The sequence below is a fragment of the Cupressus sempervirens genome, chromosome 5 (assembly GCF_028749045.1).
Source record: "Cupressus sempervirens isolate cs-2001-9-10 chromosome 5, ASM2874904v1, whole genome shotgun sequence".
Classification (NCBI taxonomy): Eukaryota; Viridiplantae; Streptophyta; class Pinopsida; order Cupressales; family Cupressaceae; genus Cupressus; species Cupressus sempervirens.
This window is the reverse complement of record NC_143122.1, coordinates 582,020,319-582,040,989: the sequence shown is the minus strand read 5'-3', so window position 1 is coordinate 582,040,989 and position 20,671 is coordinate 582,020,319. Positions and strand designations below refer to the sequence as shown.

Below are 20,671 nucleotides of genomic sequence, written 5' to 3'. Positions count from 1 at the left end.
TCATTATTTATGGAAGGAAACTAATTTTGAAAATGGAATTTAGCACTCCTATCGAAATCACTTTTTTGGTTTCAACTAGCAAGGGATATCATTTCTTGTAGCCAAGGCAACATAACACAAGAAATACCTTTACAGAAACTGTAGAACCAATCAAATCATTGATAACCTCTACCAGTGGCTTGTTCCGATCTGCGTGCAACATGAAGGTTGGAATTAGAAGATCCATATAAATGAGTTCATCTACATGCTAAAGTATAAATGACACGCTACTTTTCTGAAAAAATAAACCCAATGTGCATACTTGAAGAATTAATCTGATAGAGAATATTTCATATCATTAAGAGATTGCATTTGACAAAAGTAAACCATGAATTAAGGCATAGGCTTTTTAAAACTGAATTAAAATGTATTTAAGTTTCACAAGATTCTACTAAAATAGTGGCTAAACTGAAATGACTAATCCTGATGCATAAGATAGAATTTGCCAATGATTAAAAATAATAATACTTGATTAAACTCCGATAAGAAAGGACCAGCCGTTAGCTTTGAGATTGAATATTTATTTTTTATGTTACAAGTAACTTTGAAGATCCATAACTTTAAAGCCTAAACCACATTTCCAAGATTATGTAAACAAGAAAAATGGTAAGTTACTGATTTGGGTTTGGGTGGGTTCAGGTATGTGGATGTGGCCAAAAAAAATTGCTGGATTCATACATACAAAAAATATATAAAATCATAAAAATATAGAAATTTACAATCTAAGAACAGGATCAAGCTCAGAATACTGCATCATCATATAATAAACAAAAAGCTAAATATGCAATTTAAAAAACTATATATTTAAAAAAAAAACATACTAACAACAATTCCTAATTGTATGCAGTAGGTTCGAGTTCGAGTTCAACAGCTATGAAGTTTGGATAAGGTTCGACAACGCAAAAAAATCGAAAATAAAATCGACATTAAATTCACCTTATATAATTTTCAAAAAAAAATATGTATATGTTATTTTTTTAAAAATATTTGTATAAAATAAAACTATAAAAATTATACAATTAAAAATAATTTTAAAATGATGTAATTAAAACATATTAATAATCATAACTAAACAAACAAAACATTAATATATTACTAATATAAATAAATAAAAATATGCATAAAATATAAATGTTTTACTTGCATTAAATTTAATAAACACTTTTATAAAAATTAATAAAAATAAAATATATAATAAGAAACATTGAATAAGAATTAATAAAAAAGTATTAAACTTGAAACCTAAAAAATAAAATAAAAATTTTATAACTATATTGCATCCAACCGTCGATGACTGGGCAAGTTGAAAATGGCAGAGCTGCCAGGGGAAATCCTTCAGCAAAGACAACAACTTCAAACAATGCAACTGCCAAAGACAAATGGCGACTCCAAACACCACAACTGCCAGATGACTTCCAGTGTTTGTTTTGACCATCAGAAATGCTTCAACCCTTATGCAAAATGACAAAGGAAATATTGTAATACGAATTTCTAGACGAATATAATGAAATTTTTATATTATTTTTTGAGGTTTGCCAAATTTCAAACCTAAAGCCAAAAATTCGGCTAACCCTGTAACTTATGGACAACACAATCTTCTAATGATTTAGAAGAGTGATTAAGCCTAGTTAAGCACATATCTCATACCATAAGTATAACACATAACTAGAACATATTGGACTTGGAATTTGGTCTTCAAGGTGTATTGACCTAGAAAGGTGCCCCTTTTTAATACCCAAACATTAGTTTAAATATTTAAGAGTTTTTCATTGTGTGCAAAGTGAAACAATCCACTTAAGCACGTTATTCAATTGAATTGACCCATTTATGTGAGGCGAATAAAAATATTAAAAGGCTGGAAATCACAGGGAGCATAGAAATATAGAACATTATATAAAACCAAAGGCTATTCAAAAAGTAACAATATAGTGTTCAGAAGTTGAAGATGGAATATAACTCTGAGTCCCACTGCCCTTAGCTCACATCTTAAGGCCAACATTGGTGAGCTTCACCATCAACTTTGTTAAGGCCTCACCAAATGAATTTGCATAGTTTGAAGTGCTAATGGGGGAGAGAATGAAGGTGTCACCTACTACGGAAAGTAATTGGTAAAATATTTGATGTATTAACAAATGATTGAAGAGATCATTATAAAGAATTTACTAATGTAAAAAATAGAAAGTTTCTAATTAGAAATTTAAGATCATAATGATGATCTTATCTACAAATGATTTAATATAATACAAATTGGCCATCAAAGCAATGACACAATAATATTCTAATACTCTCCCTTAATGGTCAATCTGCCTATAGGATCCAATTGTCCCTTGAATTGAACAAACTTATCTAGACCAAGAGGCTTAGTGAGAATGTCCACAGTTTGAATTGTTGTTGGAACAAACTGCAAGTGAACAATCTCATCTTCAACCAACTGTCAAATGAAATGACAATGAGCATTCACGTGTTTGGTTCTTTCATGGAAGACCGAGCTCTTGGCAAGTTTGAGCACTCCCTAATTATCAAAGAGGGACAAAATCAGGCCTACTTGAGATAAATGCACATCCGCAAGCATCCGGTGAAGCCAAACTACCTCACAAATTGTTTTAACAACTTCTTGATACTCTCTTATGGAGGAGAGTGAGATTGCATGTTGCATCTTACTAGTCCAAGTGACTGCTCTTAATCCCAAACGGAACACATATCCAGAATTTGGTGTCTTATCATCAACTAAAAATGTCCAATCTAAATTTGTGAACCCATTGTGATTGGAATCATAACTCCTAGTGTAAAGAAGTCTATAATCAAAGGTACTACTCAAATTTGATGTACCATGTAATGGAGTCTTGATTTATAAAATCAGTACTTCCATTTGAGTACCACTCTTTTCATTTAATTGTTGATCTTATCTTTTAAATTACTACTCAATTTCCATTAGATATGGACTTTCACTGACATGAGATAATAATTGGATACTGTGATTTGACCAATCAGGATCAGATTTGTATTGATGCATCGCATTTTATTATGCTATTATAACAGTGTTTTATATTGCTAACAGTGTATTGGGTATTATTGATCCCAAGCATCATCTCAACTGTAAGAGGAAGGGTGGATATCTCTAGTTGTATGAATTGGCTGTTATCTAACATGGCACAGTGGAGATGAAAGTTTGGGACACGAATGTATTCAGAGATTTATATTCACATGCAGGGCTGGCTAAGACAGGGGAAAATGCGATGTTGACTGTTAATTGGATTGTACAAATGCATCCTTGAATGAGTATTTCAAGAAAACCGTATGTGATACTTTGTGTAAATAACTGATGAAAGTCATTAGCCATTAAAATAAGAATAAACAATATATAAGTGAATCCCAAAGTAAGTTCCTATAGTGAAAAGATGGCATCAAAAGACATAGCAGGCAATGTTGCAAAAGGGATAAGCAAGTAAAATATCTTGGAATGCAACACCAAAGTTCAATATTATTGGAAGTCTCTTGTCCAAGAATAATGCATGGGCTCAGGATTATCGAGAGTACACAACAAACTAGAACCAACACTGTCATAAGGCCCCAATCAACTTTCAGTGGAGAATATTGATTTCCTATTGTATAGAATTTCACCACTCTGTTCAACTAATTCCAGGATTAATATTAAAAGGGAATATGTTTTTACCTTACATGTAAGGTTAGAGTCCATTTGAAGAAGCCCACGTCAACTCATTGGTACCAATACCATGAGCCTGAGGCAATTTGAGGAATAAGTGAAGATGATTGTCTATGTTGGATTTGAAGATTGTCCATCCCAATTGAAACTTAATCAACTTGCTGTACTTCAATTATCTTATCATGCACAAGAGGTATTGCAAAGCCATGAAAACATTTAATAAATGTGCGGAAAATATTAATCATGAGACAGTCCTAAAGATTCGGTAGAAGGTAGAGTTACGTAGTTTTCTAGAAAACAATTGTATTCAAATCATGAGATCAGTAAAGTGGTGTACTATGTCATGTCCTGAAATTTTAATGTAATAATTTAATTTAATTAATTAATTAATTGGTCCCAGAATTCAAATAATATAATAAAAGGACCTTTAGTTAGTTACTTTAATTAATTAATATGGGGCCAAAGTTAATAATACTTGTATTTGTGGTTCCGATTGATTTAGTATATCTTGGACCCATTTTTAGTTTAAATTTTTTCATAGGTGTTGCTATCAGTTATCTTTGTAAACCCTCGGAAGTTCCTATGAAGGGTATTTAAACATGACATGTAGGTGGCAGTTGTTATGTGATTTGAATTATTCTTCTTTGTACTGCAAATTCCCATTGGGATTCTCTGTTGTTTGCCATTTTGGAAGTGAAAAATCTTCCCTACTTGGCTCTCGCTATTTCAGTGGGAATCAACCCTCACCCTATTCCGTCTACTATACTTCTTTGCATCGGATCTGGAAAATCTGGAACACCATTTCAGTCTGGAATATATCTATATCTATCTGTAACTATCTCAATATACTCTGGTGTCTTTTGTATAATTTCCTTGAAATTTTCAATCCATTCTGGAGGACTTAGCTTGAGCGAATCTGAAGAACCAAAAAGTACTGCATTACCCCCATCAAGCACGACCTCTTTATTTCCTCACCGAACGCTCAACTCCATCACCGTACAGTATCCTCCTGTCACCTTATGGACCCACTATCTTAGCCCTAATGCTACTGTATGGACACAGACATCACCGTATAGCATCCAGCTATTACCATACGACCTCTTCTAATACTACCGTACAACCTCTTCTAATCCTATCGTACGGCCTCCCATTACACATTGTTTTCTACCGTACAACCCCCAATTGTACTCCAACACTACCGTATGGCCTCCCTTGTGTGCACTGCCTGCCAGAATACTACTATACAACCTCTCCCATTGCGCATCTGACACTTGATAGTTGGAATGCATTGGAAGGGAAACTAAACATTACAGTGGTATCCGAGCCAAATACCCTGCCATCCTGTGGACAATGAATGAAAGTTTATCGCCGGAAGAGAAGGAGATCCCACTCAGTTGATAGAATCGCAGATCAAGAACCCACTCCTGCGGAAGTCATGGCACTATTGAGGGATCTTTCAAGGAATCAGGCACAGATCAATGACACTCAGTGACTTATGGAAGAAACTCTTTGATAATTGGTAGACAATAAGATATCTGGGGAACAAAATGGTCATAGTTCCTACTAAGTTTTGGGAAAGGTGAATCCTCATCCGGCACACTCTCGACTATCCATGCCAACTTTCCCTACACGGACGGAGGTACCACATGGAGGAAGGCAACCAACCTTTGAGGAGATTCAAGAACAATTGAAAGAAGACTGGAAAAATGCAAATTTGGGAGAGGGTATATCCTACAAAGACTACGCAAAATTGAGAATGCGATATTCCGAAGGTGGAAACCGAAGATATTTTAATGACGATCTCAAAAGAAAGTTGAGTAAAGTAAATATGTCACCATTTGACGAATTTGGGTGTATATCTGCCCAAGCATGGGTAATGAAGGTCGATACTTACTTCCAGTTTAATCCAATGCCAGAAGAAGCAATTAAATTTACAGCACTCCACTTGGAGGGAGTGGTGCATGAATGGTGGCATCATGGCACTATTATGCTAGGGCATGACCAAGTCAATACTTATGCAAAATTCACTGAATGATTGACATAACAGTTTGATGGTAAAGATCCAGAACTCAATTTCAAAGAGTTGGCACAATTGAGACAAACTAGATCAGTTGACCAGTACATCACAGAATTTCAGAAACTCTCTGTTTTGGTTACGAACATTTCTGAAAGGAGACGTATAGTACTCTTCATGGATGGACTAGCAAAACCACTACGGGGTTGGGTAAAAGATTTCAATCCACCACCCTTTTGGAGACTATAAAAAAGGTGTGAAGCATGGCATCAACATTGACATTGTCCTCTTGAGATTACTCCAACTCCAAACCGCCAGTATTTCCAAGGGACAAAGATAACAAACCTCTACCAAGGAAGCCTTTATTGGACAAAGCTACCAGATAGGAGCTTCGAAGGAAAAAATTATGTTTCAATTGCAAGGAACTATGGGAATCTAGGCATAGATGCCTCGGTAAAGGGAAAATACATTACATCAAAGTCGTATCCGATGATGAGGACGATCAGGAGAATCTGCCCATAGAAGACGATCGCCCCCACGAGGACTCCAAAATGGTAAATTTGAACCGTACAAAGAGGATAGTCACGTTGGTACGACGTGGAGGAACCATCGCCCTAGCAAGGAGCCCAAGATGTACAGTATTTCGTGTACAGGGAACCCTTCAAGGACAGAGGATCATTGTGATGCTTGATAATGAAGCCACTCTAAACTTCATAAACTCATCTTTGGTTAAAAGAAGAGGTCTACCTACTGCGACACATGCAAGATTCCTGGTTGAGGTCACGGGAGGACCACTTTTGCCCTGTACACACCTTGTTCCCCAACTAAGTATCACCATGGCTAACCACACTATGACAGAGGATTTCTTTATAGTGCTATCAAAGCTAGTGATCTTGCTAGTAAATTTGAACTGTACAAAGAGGATAGTCACGTTGGTACGACGTGGAGGAACCATTGCCCTAGCTGGGAGCCCAAGATGTACAGTATTTCGTGTACAGGGAACCCTTCAAGGACAGAGGATCATTGTGACGCTCGATAATGAAGCCACTCTAAACTTCATAAACTCATCTTTGGTTAAAAGAAGAGGTCTACCTACTGAGACACATGCAAGATTCCTAGTTGAGGTCACGAGAGGACCACTTTTTCCCTGTACACACCTTGTTCCCCAACTAAGTATCACCATGGCTAACCACACTATGACAGTAGTACTCCTTTTATTTGCATATATGCCGAAGAGATTACATAATGCTTATGATGATTACAATGATGATCCAAAGTTGTACATATACCATTCTGAAGAACCTTCCCAAAGGGCCCCATCAGCTACATAACAATTACCAACGACATCAACCCCTCGGCTACACAATATCTACCGACAACGTCAACCCATCGGCTACACAATATCTACCGACAACATCAACCCGTCGGCTACACAATATCTACCAACGACATCAACCCGTTGGCTACACAATATTTACCAGTGACATCATCCCCCCAAAAGAAAGTCGTCTCCGGGCAACAATTACAAAATATCCGACACAGATTAACAAAATGGAATACATTTATTGACTAACTACAACAAGATAGATCTGTTTTTGTCACACCACTTTCACATTCGTCTCGTGCCTAGACCAAACTGGTCTCCAAACCACATTGCATCTGTAACCTCTGCTAACACAATACTGTCTCCTTAGTCAAGTTGACCTTGATAGCCACCCGTGCCGCTTTCTCTTTCAACTCCTGGGTATACTTAGCAAAGTGTCGCTCTACTGCCCTCAACTGGATGATTAGCTCGTCCCGAGCTCTCTATGCATCCAACAAGACAGCTTCATGTCCAACACCTACTCCAAGTGCCTCAAAATGTATCACCCCTCTCGAAAGGCTTGCTCTATTGTTCCCTCCACCTCTAGTACACTGACACTCCATGCCTGCAGCAGCTCCAGGTCTCATCAACTAGTCACACTTCCCACGACTGTTAACTACACCGACTAAGGGTCTACAGCAAGGTCGAGGAGCAGTGCCCCCGCCGCCAAGACCAAATTAACACTCTCAAAGCCACACAAAACTCCATGGAACCACCATTTTTGTGATTTTCTTTCGATTCTACACTCTTTCTGGCAACTGCTTATGTTTATGTCTTTCCTTTCCCTTGGGCATCATGCGTTACTCATTCTGAACATTTTTTATTTGTTATCATTTTTTTGTTTTTTTTGGCTCCTTCCTCTAAGGTTTTCTTCTACTACCTCTTTCCTACAGGCTCCATTTGTTCTTTTGTTGGGTTAGGTCAATTATTTTTCTGCACACAAATTATTTTCCTTCCCTGGCGTCCGTATGGCCCTCCTTCAAGACTTAATGAATGGCTTCTAACTTCTACTGTACTTATGAATTCCTCCTGCAATTGCCCAAAAATGAAACATACGACCTTACTTGTTAAAGACTAGCTGATTGCCAACATTTTTATTTGGTTGGCCGTACGACTTAATGTTTCTTCTTTTATGTAGTCGTACACTGTACAGTCCAAATTCCGTGTCTTAGAAGTTGTACATCGTACGGTCTGAATGAACCTAGCCTTCTCTCTTCTTATTGTAGTTGGATAAGTGTCTACTGCAATTGCCGTACAATCTGAACTGTGTTGTAATTGCCCTTGCTGCACCTTTTTCCTCCATCGTATGTCGTATAGCCATCAGTCATCACTCCTTCCCTTATCACTACACATTGTATGGTTTCCTAATGTGCCTGCTATGCATGTTCGGCTTTTATATGGATTCAGACTTTCCCTGTACGTTGTTTGCCTACATTGGAGGGGTCGTACAATGAGTGCATTTATTGAAGGGACCGTACAGTGAATGCATACACTGAAGGGTCATAAAATGAAAAAGAGATCAGCCCACGGTGTTAATATGTTTACTGTACGGTCATGAGGCTCAATTTAAAAGATCGTACAATGGCTTTAATGGCTTTTTTTTTTCATTTCTCTTTTTTTTTCTTTTTTTCTACTTTTTCTTCTTTTTTTAAAACTCAGAATTTTACTGCTCCTCGATACTTGTCGACAACAGAATAGGTCGCGCAATATATATTTTTAACTTGCAACCATTCACCGTTTCCAGAATTTCCTTCCCATCCAGTGTCCATAAATTTATTGCTCCTTTATCACCTACTTCCTGGATCTAGTATGGCCCGACCTATTTGACTTTAAACTTTCTTGGTTTGATTTCGTTTCGTCCATCATACTTCAACACTAGCTGCCCCGATTAGAACTTGTTCAGTTTCAGGTGTCTATCATGCCATGCTTTGCACCTATTCTGTGTCACCTCTATGGCCCATTGTGCTTAGACTCATTGTTCATCAAGTCTATTTAAGTTACACGATCTCTCCCTCAAGTTTTCCATATCGCCCAGTTTGTTCTCGAAACTCGATACCATGAATTCTATCGACTGCCACTCCTTGCTGTCAATAACTGTATTCTTCATGTTAGAACCTTCCCTCCATATTGTTGAGGCTTTTATTAAACCCTTCCTCTTTGTTTCCTATGCAGACTGTATGATGTGTTTTCCTTGATGCCAGCACCTTTCTACTATATCCGTGATTCGACGTAACATTTTCTTTTGGCGCTGTCTGTTTATTTTGTACCGTATGGTGGAATCTTTACTTTTTCTAGGTTCATACTATATGTTCTTCCCTTTAGCTTTTTTCATAACCGCCTTTCCTTCTTCCGCTTCTCTATATTCCTTTGGGCATTCATTTCCCTCTTCTTTCTCACCTTCATTGACCCTTAACATATTATAGCTCGGAAAGAGCTCATAATCCTCCATCTACCAATGGAAAAGGCCGTTCACTGAATCCAAATCATCGTCCGTCAATCCACCTTCCAACCATAGGACTCCTTCCTCATTGGGTTCCAATCGCTGCTTTCCTTCATCCTCTTCTTCGAAATCAAATGATACGGCTTCTTCACCCACCATTTGTGTGTGTAAATTAATAACGAATCGTCGTCCCCTGCTTTCCATTGATAATGTATTCTTCTTCCAGTCGTGCTTAACCCTTGCTTGTACAAGCCATCCTCAGCCTAGAATGGCGTCATATCCTCTCCTCTTCATCGAGATGACAATGAAGTCAAGTAGGAACGGTTGTGTTCCAATAGTCACTGGTTGTGCCATCAGAATTCCCAATGGTTTGATCCCGTGCTGGTCTATCATGAGCAACTAGAATGTAGGTGGCCACAACGTCAGCTATCCCAACTTCTTCCAGGTATCTTCTAGTAGGACATTTACCCCTGAACCTCCGTCCACAATTGTGTCTGAAACGACCATTCCTAATATACCCATTTCAACGACCGCTGGATGTTGTCCGGATGTGAGGGCCAACAACATTGGGTCTGTTGCACTTGCTCTGCTTTCCTTTTCCCTTCCATGTTCTCCTAGTAGTTTAGCAGTCGAGGCTATGTTTGTGAGTGTTGTCCGTAGTTGAGGCATTGTGAGGATCAGATCATTTAACTTGACTGGTATTTCAATTTGTAATATCTGTCGTAAGATGTTCTCTTCTGCACAGTTCCTTGTTGAGGTACCGATAGTGTTCTTCAATTGTGATTTCTCTGCCTACATTGCTTTCTTAATCTCTACCTGTGCTTCTTCCAATCTCTTCTTTTCTTCCGTCGAATCGAGGTACAATTTTTCTTGTTTCCGTGTGATTGCCAAGACTTCTTCATCCACACCAATGCTGATCAGATTCACTCCTGATTTCAGGTACTTGGCATCTTCATGATCTCCAGTACCGCACCATCGGCATAACAACTTTGGTGTATTCGTTGATGTACAGTTTCATGCAAAGTGGCCCCACAAATTACATGCTCAGCATTGAACCATCGGGCAGTTGTTTGCATCGTACTGAATCTGGCTGCAGCTCCTATTATTATTGTTGTTGGTATTGGTGTTTTGCCCTCTTCTATTATTTTTGTACCCACCCGAAGTGGCACCATTGTTGTTGATGTTCCCACTCACTCCTGACCTAGAAGCCTCCTATGTCAAGAGCACCTATTGAGGCCCTCTTATTTTCATATTGAAGGGGCATTCTTTAAGGAATGTCCCATAATTTGGCAGATCTCACAGAACTGTTTCTTCGGACAGGATCCCTTCGTGTGACCTTTTGTCTTACATTCTATGCACTATAGCTTGTTTCCCTTCGTCTCTCTCTGCATATTCTTAAATTCCTTCATCATTCGGAGAATATCCTTATAGAGAGCTTGAACCTTCTTGCTGCCCTTTTCCTCATCCCTGCTATCTTCTTCCGAAGATGCATCATCTGAGTCGGATGAGCTCTTTTCTTCTTTTTTGTTTTTTGCTCACTTTCTAAGTTCATCGCCCGATTGTATGCTTTGATGTACGATGATGGCGGCACGATCTTCATTTTCTTCCCTAACTTCGAGCGTAGTCCTTCAATGAACCATCTCTTTTGCAGCCCATCTGTCGGCTTACTTTCCATTTTATTTATTAATTCTTTTAGTTTCCTGGCATATACACGGACTATTTCATTTTTCCATTGCTTTGTGTTGTATATTTCTACTACAATCTCATTGTCGTCGCGCAGCAATTGAAATTCGGTGATAAACTCCTTTTTAACTCCCACCCAATTAGTTATTTTTTGGGGATTCGCATCGGCAAACCAATCAATTGCTATACCTCTTATGGTTGCCAGAAATTGTCGAACCCATTCATTTGTGTCAGTTATGCCATTTTCTGTCCAAATTGTTTCGCATGTCTTATAGTGTCGGATTGGATCGGTCGTTCCATCACCATCAAACTTTGGCAATTTTACCTTTGGTCCAACCATTACTATTCGAGTTGGAGGTACTTGTTGTGTACCCACACTATTTTGCCCACCCGTGCTGTTTTTGCACACCTGCGTTGTTCTGAACACCCACGTTGTTCTACACACCCCTACTGTTCTGTACACTCTGCTGTTCTAGGCAGTTGTCTTATTTCCAACAGTCGTGTTGCTTAGTGAAAAAGGGTTTTCCTCAAGCGAAGTTGCCCATTTCGGAAGTGTATCGCGAATGAAGAATTCACTCCACACTCGTGCTCCCTTGGCACTCTGAACCGTGCAAGTTAATTCCCTTTCGTCTGGATTCTCTTCCCTCGGCTATACAGGTTCAAAAATTCCTCCCTCACTTCTTCCACCAAATCCAACTACTGTTGAGTCTCTTCCAACAACTCCTCGGTGCTTCGGTGTCCATCGGCAATCTACTGAAATCTCTGTCTGCGCTTAGCTTGTTGTGCCAAAATTAAAATTTCTTATGCGGTGAGTATTCCATCTTTTCCCTTTATCTTATTTCTATCCTTGTTAAGCTGATTCGGTATTAATCTTCATTCCTTTGCCTTTGTTCCAAGTCCATTGGGCAATGACGCCAACTGTTTACCGTATGAGGTAAATAGTTTTAATGCATATAGATAATGAAACAAGAACATGTAACAGTAGTACTCCTTTTATTCACATATATGCCGAAGAGATTACATAATGCTTATGATGATTACAATGATGACCCAAAATTGTACATATACCATTCCAAAGAACCTTCCCGAAGGGCCCCATCAGCTACATAACAACTACCAATGACATCAACCTGTCGGCTACACAATATCTACCGACAACGTCAACTCGTCGGCTACACAATATTTATCGGCGACAGCCATCGTATCTGTTACCGAGTCCATCATGTCTGTCACCATTGTTGTGTCTGTCAACGTCGTCATGTCCATCACCGATGTCAAGTTTGTATCCGTCACCGTACTTGTGTCCATTGACGTCATCGTGGTTGTCTCTGTCATCATTGTGTGTCTTTCATTGTGGATGTGTCCATTGCAATAGCTACATTGGTCACCATTGAGACATTGCTTGCTATCGAGACTCTATCCATCATCGAGGCATCATCCAAGGTTCTATGTGCCACCAAGATTTTATCTGCAGCTAAAATTTTGTTTGCCGCCGAGGTACTCTCTATTGAGGCTTTCTCTGCCAAGGCTCCCTTCGTAGAGGTACTCATGGTCGAGGTTTCCTTCACTGAGTTACTCTCCATAGAGGTTCCCTTCACTGAGGTACTCTTTGCTGAGGCTCCCATCATCCCAGCATCCTTCGTCAAAGCCCCTATCTCCAAGATACTCACGGCCGAGCCGCCCTTCACTGACATTCTCGCCACTAAAGCTCTCTTCGTCAAGGTTTCGAACGTCAGGAATATAATAGTAGTTGTTGTGATTGTTTACTAGCCAAGTTTGTGCTAGCATCAATGTCTGTGTGCATGACCATACCCAAAGAGATTTTTGAATATGACATGAAAGATTTCATCAATTTGTGTCATTGGGATCCTGTCGAAGGCTATGACAATGTTTATATCAAAGTGGCATAACGGATGCTTAATGATAGTGTGGTGCAAGGGAGATTTGATGACAATTCACTCATTTCGCCTGCATGTTTGGTTTGGGATCTTGGTGCAAACAGCAAAACCAATGTTGAAGTGAACCCCCATAATACTCTCAATGTGTGGCATGAGAACAAGGCTGCTAATTTACAAGAGGGCATGGATAATAATCTAGAGTCATATAAATGGAATCATGAACCTAGAGAATGGAGCAAAGGTTGTTTACAGGAACCATTGTTACAATTGATTGGTGATGAAGTCTATCCTCCAACTGTGCTCAAGGAATGTATAACTGTAATTTTTCGTATGAGGGCCTTTTGCACGAGAGCAATAGGGTCTGCCTAAATTATGAGTTTTCAGAAGAGATTGACGAACATGATGACATCGATGTAATTTATGATCGGCATCTTTAGGATCCTGGTAACTCAAGACATGACAATATTTATAGTAGAGTGGTGCAGCGAAAGTTTGATGGCAATGTGATGCTACAAAGGATTGATCTCATTTCACTCATCTCACCTATGCGTTTGATTTGGGAACTTGAAGCTGTTGTTGTTTCATCTGAAGACGGATTGTTTGAGGATAAGCAATCTTTGGGTAGGAAGGATTTGTCAGTCCCCAAATTTTAATGTAATAATTTAATTAATTAATTAATTAGTCCCAAAATTTAAATAATATAATAAAAGGACCTTTAATTAGTTACTTTAATTAATTAATATGGGGCCAAAGTTAATAATACTTGTATTTGTGGTTTTGATTGATTTAGTATATCTCAGACACATTTTTAGTTTAATTGTTTCCGTAGGTGTTGTCGTCGGCTATCTTTGTAAACCCTCGAAAGTTCCTCCAAAGGGTATTTAAGCATGGCATGTAGGTAGTAGTTATTATGCGATTTAGATTATTCTTCTTTATTTTTTGAATTCCCATTGGGATTCTCTATTGTTCACTATTCCGAAAGTGAAAGATCTTCCCTACTTGGCTCTCATGGTTTCGATGGGAATCAACCCTCACCCTATTCTGTCCATTGTACTTCTTTGCTTCGGATCTGGCAAATCTGGAACACCATTTCAGTCTAGAATATATCTATATCTATCTATGACTGTCTCAATATACTCTAGTGTCTTTTGTATAATTCCCTTGAAGTTTTCAATCCATTCTGGAGGACTCAGCTTGAGCAAATCTGAAGAACAACAAAGTATTGCATCACCCCCGTCAAGCATGGCCTCTTTATTTCCTCACCGAATGCTCAACTCCATCACCATAAGGTATCCTCCTATCACCGTACGGACATAGACATCACCATACAACATCCACCTATTACCATATGGCCTCTTCTAATACTACCGTACGGCCTCTTCTAATACTACCGTACGGCCTCTTCTAATCCTACCATATGACCTCCCATTACACATTACTTGCTACTGTACAGCCCCCAATTGCACTCCAACGCTACCATACGGCCTCCCTTGTGTGCATTGTCTGCTAGAATACTATCGTATGGCCTCCCCCATTGTGCATCTGACAAATACTTAATAGGAATTTCATAGTTGGAATGCATTGGAAGGGAAACAGAACATTACGCATTACAGGAATAATGAAGAAGCGGGTATTCTTGGATAGAACCATTTGAGATATGAATGGATTTTCATGATGTTCCAAAATAATTGATGCGTTAAACCTCTAATAGAACTCAGGAAAGAAATAGCCAAGTTGATAATGAATTTGCGAGTTAGAAGGAATACATCTTAGATACTAGGAAGTGGTCTTCCAGAAGATTTTGATGTTTTGACGTGATTCCTATTTTGCTTTTCATTCTACAATAATGGATATTTTAGTGCCCATTCTTTACAGGGCCTCCTGAGTGGAGGAGTTATGTTATCTATTATAAAAACATTTTTTAGTAATTTATATCTAATGTTATTTTGTGTTTGTTACAGGCCTATGAGATGCATGATGAAGGAGAAGTAGAGTGCACAGATATATATCGACCATTATACATGATGCATGTTATTCAAGGGTGGAAGAACTAAGGGTGATTGAGGTTCCTCCAACGCATATTTTGCAGAAAGTGTTTTCTTCTTACTAGACCAGTGGTCTCGATGGAGAAGGAATCTTGCACGAACAAATCAAACATATGAATGAAAATCGAAGCCATGCTGGTGATCAAGAAACATGAACATAAAAAAAGGCACCATGTCTTCCCGGCACAATACCTTAATAGATTGCCGCAGCCGTGAATGCAGAAGATTTGGATCTTCACAGTGATGATATATATTCCCAACACCCAAAATGAACAAACATGACTCTCAAATTATGAGATGCAACACTGTTGTTTCGTTCATCTCATGAGGAACCCGATACTTCTTCTCTAAGACATGTGATTGCTTGTTATATCTATATAATAAGTCATGAAACACGTTTGGGTTATGTTTTAGTTTATTAAAGATGTAAGGTTCGTAATTCTATAGGAATATCTAGCAGTTTCAATTATGAGAAAGATTAGTTGTCGTAAGGTTGTGTGTATTCAATTACGCACCCTTTCATTAGTTATAAATATGGAATGCCAACAATATAGAAACAACAAGTAATTCTATTTTTCTGAGACACATTGCCTTCATAAATAAATGTTATTTGAGACCTGATATATGGAAAGAGCAATATAACTGGGTACTTATCTTCTTATACGAATATTTAAGATATGTGCTTTTGTCAACGGAGAACATCATTTACAAGTAAGATTGGTCCTTTGTGTTTTTAAAAGGAGATTATTGCATTTCTATCTGATTCAGTAGGTTTGAAAATCTGTCTCAAAGCATTTACTGTTTGATAAACAAGGAGTCCGATAAAACTTATGTTTTTTCTTCTCTTTATCTAATTGGATATCTATAAAGAAATTAAATTTCCTTTTAAACTGGCAGTGGATTGCATATTTGATATAGATTTTGACATTCTAAAATCTAGATTAGTTTGTGCTATTAAACTATCTTTCTTCTCTCATAATGTTGTACCTAATAATCTATACTGCAGATGACTCTATTGCCCAAGTAGATAAGGTGCTAATATTTATAGGTTTGTCAAAAATTGATGCTCATTGTGTACATCCCGTATTCATTTAAAAGCATTAATATTTAAAACAGTCTTATCCAAAACATTGTTATCTTGATACTTTCATTTTATATTAATCAAATTGACATTTGTTATAATTCCAGAATTTTGAAGTCTTACAAATTTCACCTAAAGCATCTAGAGTCTAAAGTTCTTGGTGAAGTCATAATAGTTTTAGCATATTTCACCTATTTACTTAGGAAGTATAGATTAAAAGTTTTCTTAATCTCTTACCTCCAAAAAGGCTTTTTGCTGCACTTGTGATTTGATCATTTGCTACAAAATCTTTAGAACCTAAGTGACATGTTCAAGATTAGGTGCACCCACCTTGGCCCTACAAAGCCAGAAGCGCAGAGCACTTGGATCGGATTGGTCAGTCCTGTCAAATTGGCCTTCAACCGGTTGGAATCCCAGCATTGAGTTGGCAAGACTTGTAGGATTCCAATCTGTGGTTTTCGGAACCAACAAATTGGCGACTCTACTGAAGAGAGTTGCAAGTAATTTTAAAAGTTTTTTGTTTTCAGACCAACATAGAGATTCATTTAATCAAGACATTGTGGTGAGTTTCATAATTCAGATTTTGTTTTAGAATTGATATTTTTTTCAGCATTCAATCTTTTCCCGTTTATCAAAGCATTTAAATAATTGGCACTATTTCAGATTTTGGAGAAGTTTTGGATATTTTAATTCAGCATTAAATACTTGTTTTCTGGTTAAAAGTTTTTGAATAATTGATATCATTCAGATTTTTTAGGTTCTGATTCTTCATTTCAGCATATAGGGGTAAGCATATAAGCATTAGAGCTTTCTTTTGAATCTGAAATTATAAAGATTCTATTTCCTGTAAAAGTGTTGAATTTATTTTCAGAGTTATATATTTTTCAATACAAACATTTTGTGGCATATGCTTTGCTAAGGAATGACCTAAATATTTATTTCATTTCCCTTAAAGGGTGGCGACTATATCATATATACATTGTTCATGAATGATCAATTAATTTGTATAAGAAAAGATAAAGGAATTAGACATCTATCTTTGAAGTTTATGTGGGGAAGGAAATCAGTGAATCAAGGGCAAGATAAATTCACAGAATTAACCTTTGAAAGAAAGCCGAGAAAGAATAAAAGTCAAAACAAATTATAAAAAATGATCTATTCAAGACACAAGAATTTCCGTGACAAGACTAATAAGCAAAACGAAAGAAGTAATTCGAAGCTCAATAGTCCCGAGAAGGAAGATTAAAATCTTAATCCATTCTTTCGAATCTCTAGAGTTGATGAAGAACCATAATGTGAGGTTACTCAAATAGATGATGAAGAAGATGAGGAAGAGTTACAACAATGGGGTGTGGTCATTAAAAAAATGGCTGAAGCATGTAGAGATAACAACGCAATATTAGCAAGAATACTTAAGATACAGCCTAATGATATCCTAGAGAAACTAGGAATATCAAGAATGGATATTATTTCTCAACGAAGTAAAGAAAACAATGGAGAAAGGAAAAGGCAAGCAAGATGGAGGGAAGAAAGGAACATGTTCAAGAAGAGGTGAATAGAACATCTAAGTACAACCCTCCTCACACACAAAACTTAGACTCGCCTTTCGCCACTAGCCATGTTAATCCTTTGTATGATAATGGACAAAATAGAAATCAGAATGAGGTTTTTGGAAGACGTTATAGCAACAACCAACATGCTGGAAATTCAGGGCAGCATGCTGGAGGCATTCCCCACAATAATGCAAACTCCAAGCAGCTCTATCGTGGCAATCAAAACAATAGAGATATCAATCAAAATAACCAAGGTTATGGAATGCAAAATCAAGGAATGAGAAACCATTGTAAGACAGCTTGTGGTTATTGAAAGGTATAGACAACTTGATTTTGATGGGATAAGAGGATACGCCAACCCGATTTCTAATGATCTAAGAACAGCCATTCCAAAGTTTTCCAGCAATGGAGTTAAATCTGCTGAGCAAAATGTCATTAATCTAAAGAATACAATTGAGGAGTTGGAAGAAGATCATGAGGATGTTTTCATTAAACTTTTGTGCAATCTTTAGTAGAAGACGTGGCAAAGTGGTATAGGAGTCTTCTTGATAGATTCATAATTGGATGGTGTGATTTTGTCTATCAATTCATAGAGCAGCTCGGGGATCACAATGATATATCTTTTACAACGATATATCTTTTTCTTCACATGAGCTAACAAGCATCAAAAAGAATGCGAATGAGTCAATATCAAAATTCAACAAAAGATACAATAAAGTGTTAAACAAATTCCCAAAAGAAATCAGGTAAATGGATTCTTTTCTGATTGACTTTTATCTAAGCGCATTTGATAGAAAGACTCATTATGAGATAAGGTCTCATAGGCCTAGTTCTCTACCACAAGCTTTCAAGATAGCTACAACAATAGAGAATGACAGAAAGGTAGCTAGCAGAATAAACAAGAGGGATGATACAAAGTTGTATAATCCTAAAGCCCCCAAAAGGGATGAGTTAAAAGAGATTATGCTCAAGGATATTAAGATGAGGCAAAATATAATTGAAAAAATACCATTTCAGAGATAGACAGACCAAGGTTACATGATATGCCATATAATACAAATTGGAAAGATGGAAAACTAGAGAGAACAAATCATGTTAAGGCCACTCTTGATCCATTAAAGAAAGTTAACATAGTTGAAGATGGGCCATGGTGCGAGCTTTGCAGATTACCTCATGCACCTAATCATTTTGTTGTAGCATTTTAGAGGAAGAAAATCAAGAAACATAGGATCAACATTTGTTAATGCTTTATCATCTGAACCTTTATGGGCTAGAGATGGTGAAGAGTATTCTGACGAGGACCATGCTTCCAATCTATATTAAAGAAGACATGATCAGCAACATCATATTCAGCAAGTGTTTTCTAATGAGGAAGAAGTGCCTACTCTTAGAATGTTGACATATGAGGAAAGAAAAGCCTATACTATTGCAGTCATTGAGCAGGCCAAACAAACGTATCGACGAATGAATAAACCCACAGGTACATATCAAAGTAAACCTGCTAGCATGTTTGCAAAGACCCCGCAGCAAGGAGATACATCAAGGAAGATCAGCAGCCAAGGTAAAGAAGTAGATACCTCTCAACCTCCTAGATTAACCAAGCAATCGACCAAGCAGAATACTGGTAAGCAAGTTTCCAACTGTCACTCTTTTATGAATCATGCATTGTCTCTTTAAAAATTAATGTCCCGCTAATCGAAACGATGAAATTTCCTAATTACAAGAAGGAGATTGTGATCATATCTAGCATAAAGGAAATACATGATAAAAATTATAAATAAGATAATGAAGAAATTCCTATTGTATATGTAGGGATTGAATTAAATAAAAACCCTAATCAAGTAAATTCCTTTTTATTTGACTTTGTTGATTAATAATAGATTAGTTAAAAACTGCATGATTGATCCTGGTGCAGCAGTTAACATTATGTTTGCTGATGTTATGAAATAAATCGGTCTAAAATTGGATATTCCTTATGGAAAATGTTATGCTATGGATAATGGATCTGTTCCTATAGTCGGTAATATGAAAAATGTTGAATTCAGATTTCCTACATTTCCTCAAATTTCATATAGGACTGACATTACTGTTGTAGAAATTTCAGCAAATTATGGCATGTTACTATCTCCACAATGGTCAAACCTTGTAGGAGGACATGTTCAACTGAATTTATCTTATGCTACTATACCAGTAGGTGGTAAAGAAATCAAAATTAAAAAAGAGCCAAGATCGTATTACTTAGTTAAAGATTTAAATCATGATTCTGATGTTAATTTTTTCCTGTTTGATATGGATAACTTTCAAGTGAATATAACTAAACCAGTTTTAAATGTTGTTGACCCGATTGAAGTACATGTGCAGGAAAACCATGGTAACATATGGAAAATGTACTTTGATGAGGCATGTAGTAAAGAAGGTTTGCTCCATCCAGAGATAGTTAGGATACTCATTATAGCCACAAGGGGCATATGTCCCCAATAAGAGCCACTAATGGAGTCCTAATTTATAATATCAGGACTTCCATTTGAGTACCACTCTTTTCAGTTAATTGTTGATATTATCTTTTTAGTTACTACTCTGTTTCCATTAGATATGGACTTTCATTGACACGAGATAATAATCAGATACTGTAATTTGACCAATCAAGATCGTATTTGTATTGATGCATCCTATTTTATTATACTATTATAACAGTGTTTCATATTGCCAACAACATATTGGATATTATTGATCCTAAGCATCATCTCAAGTCTGCATAAGAGGAAGGGTGGATATCTTTGGTTGTATGAATTGGGGGTCATCTAACATAGCACAATGGAGATGAAAGTTTGGGGCACGAATGGATTAAGATATTTCTATTCACATACAGGGATTGTTGAGACAGAGGAAAA

The 20,671-nt window shown here is 37.3% G+C and overlaps 1 protein-coding gene across 3 annotated transcripts in view; it reads right to left on the bottom strand.

The window, feature by feature from the left end:
- LOC149557274 (Nucleic acid-binding proteins superfamily) overlaps nt 1–20,671 on the bottom strand; it is a 208,591-nt gene that overhangs the window by 141,893 nt on the left and 46,027 nt on the right. For 2 of the 3 annotated variants that reach the window (XM_089831975.1, XM_089831977.1), the window contains exon 3: nt 128–189. The exons of the other annotated variant lie outside the window; for it this stretch is intronic. In XM_089831975.1, coding sequence (XP_089688101.1) covers nt 128–189 — 62 coding nt within the window. The remainder of the gene's footprint in view (nt 1–127; nt 190–20,671) is intronic. 3 annotated transcript variants of the gene reach the window in all.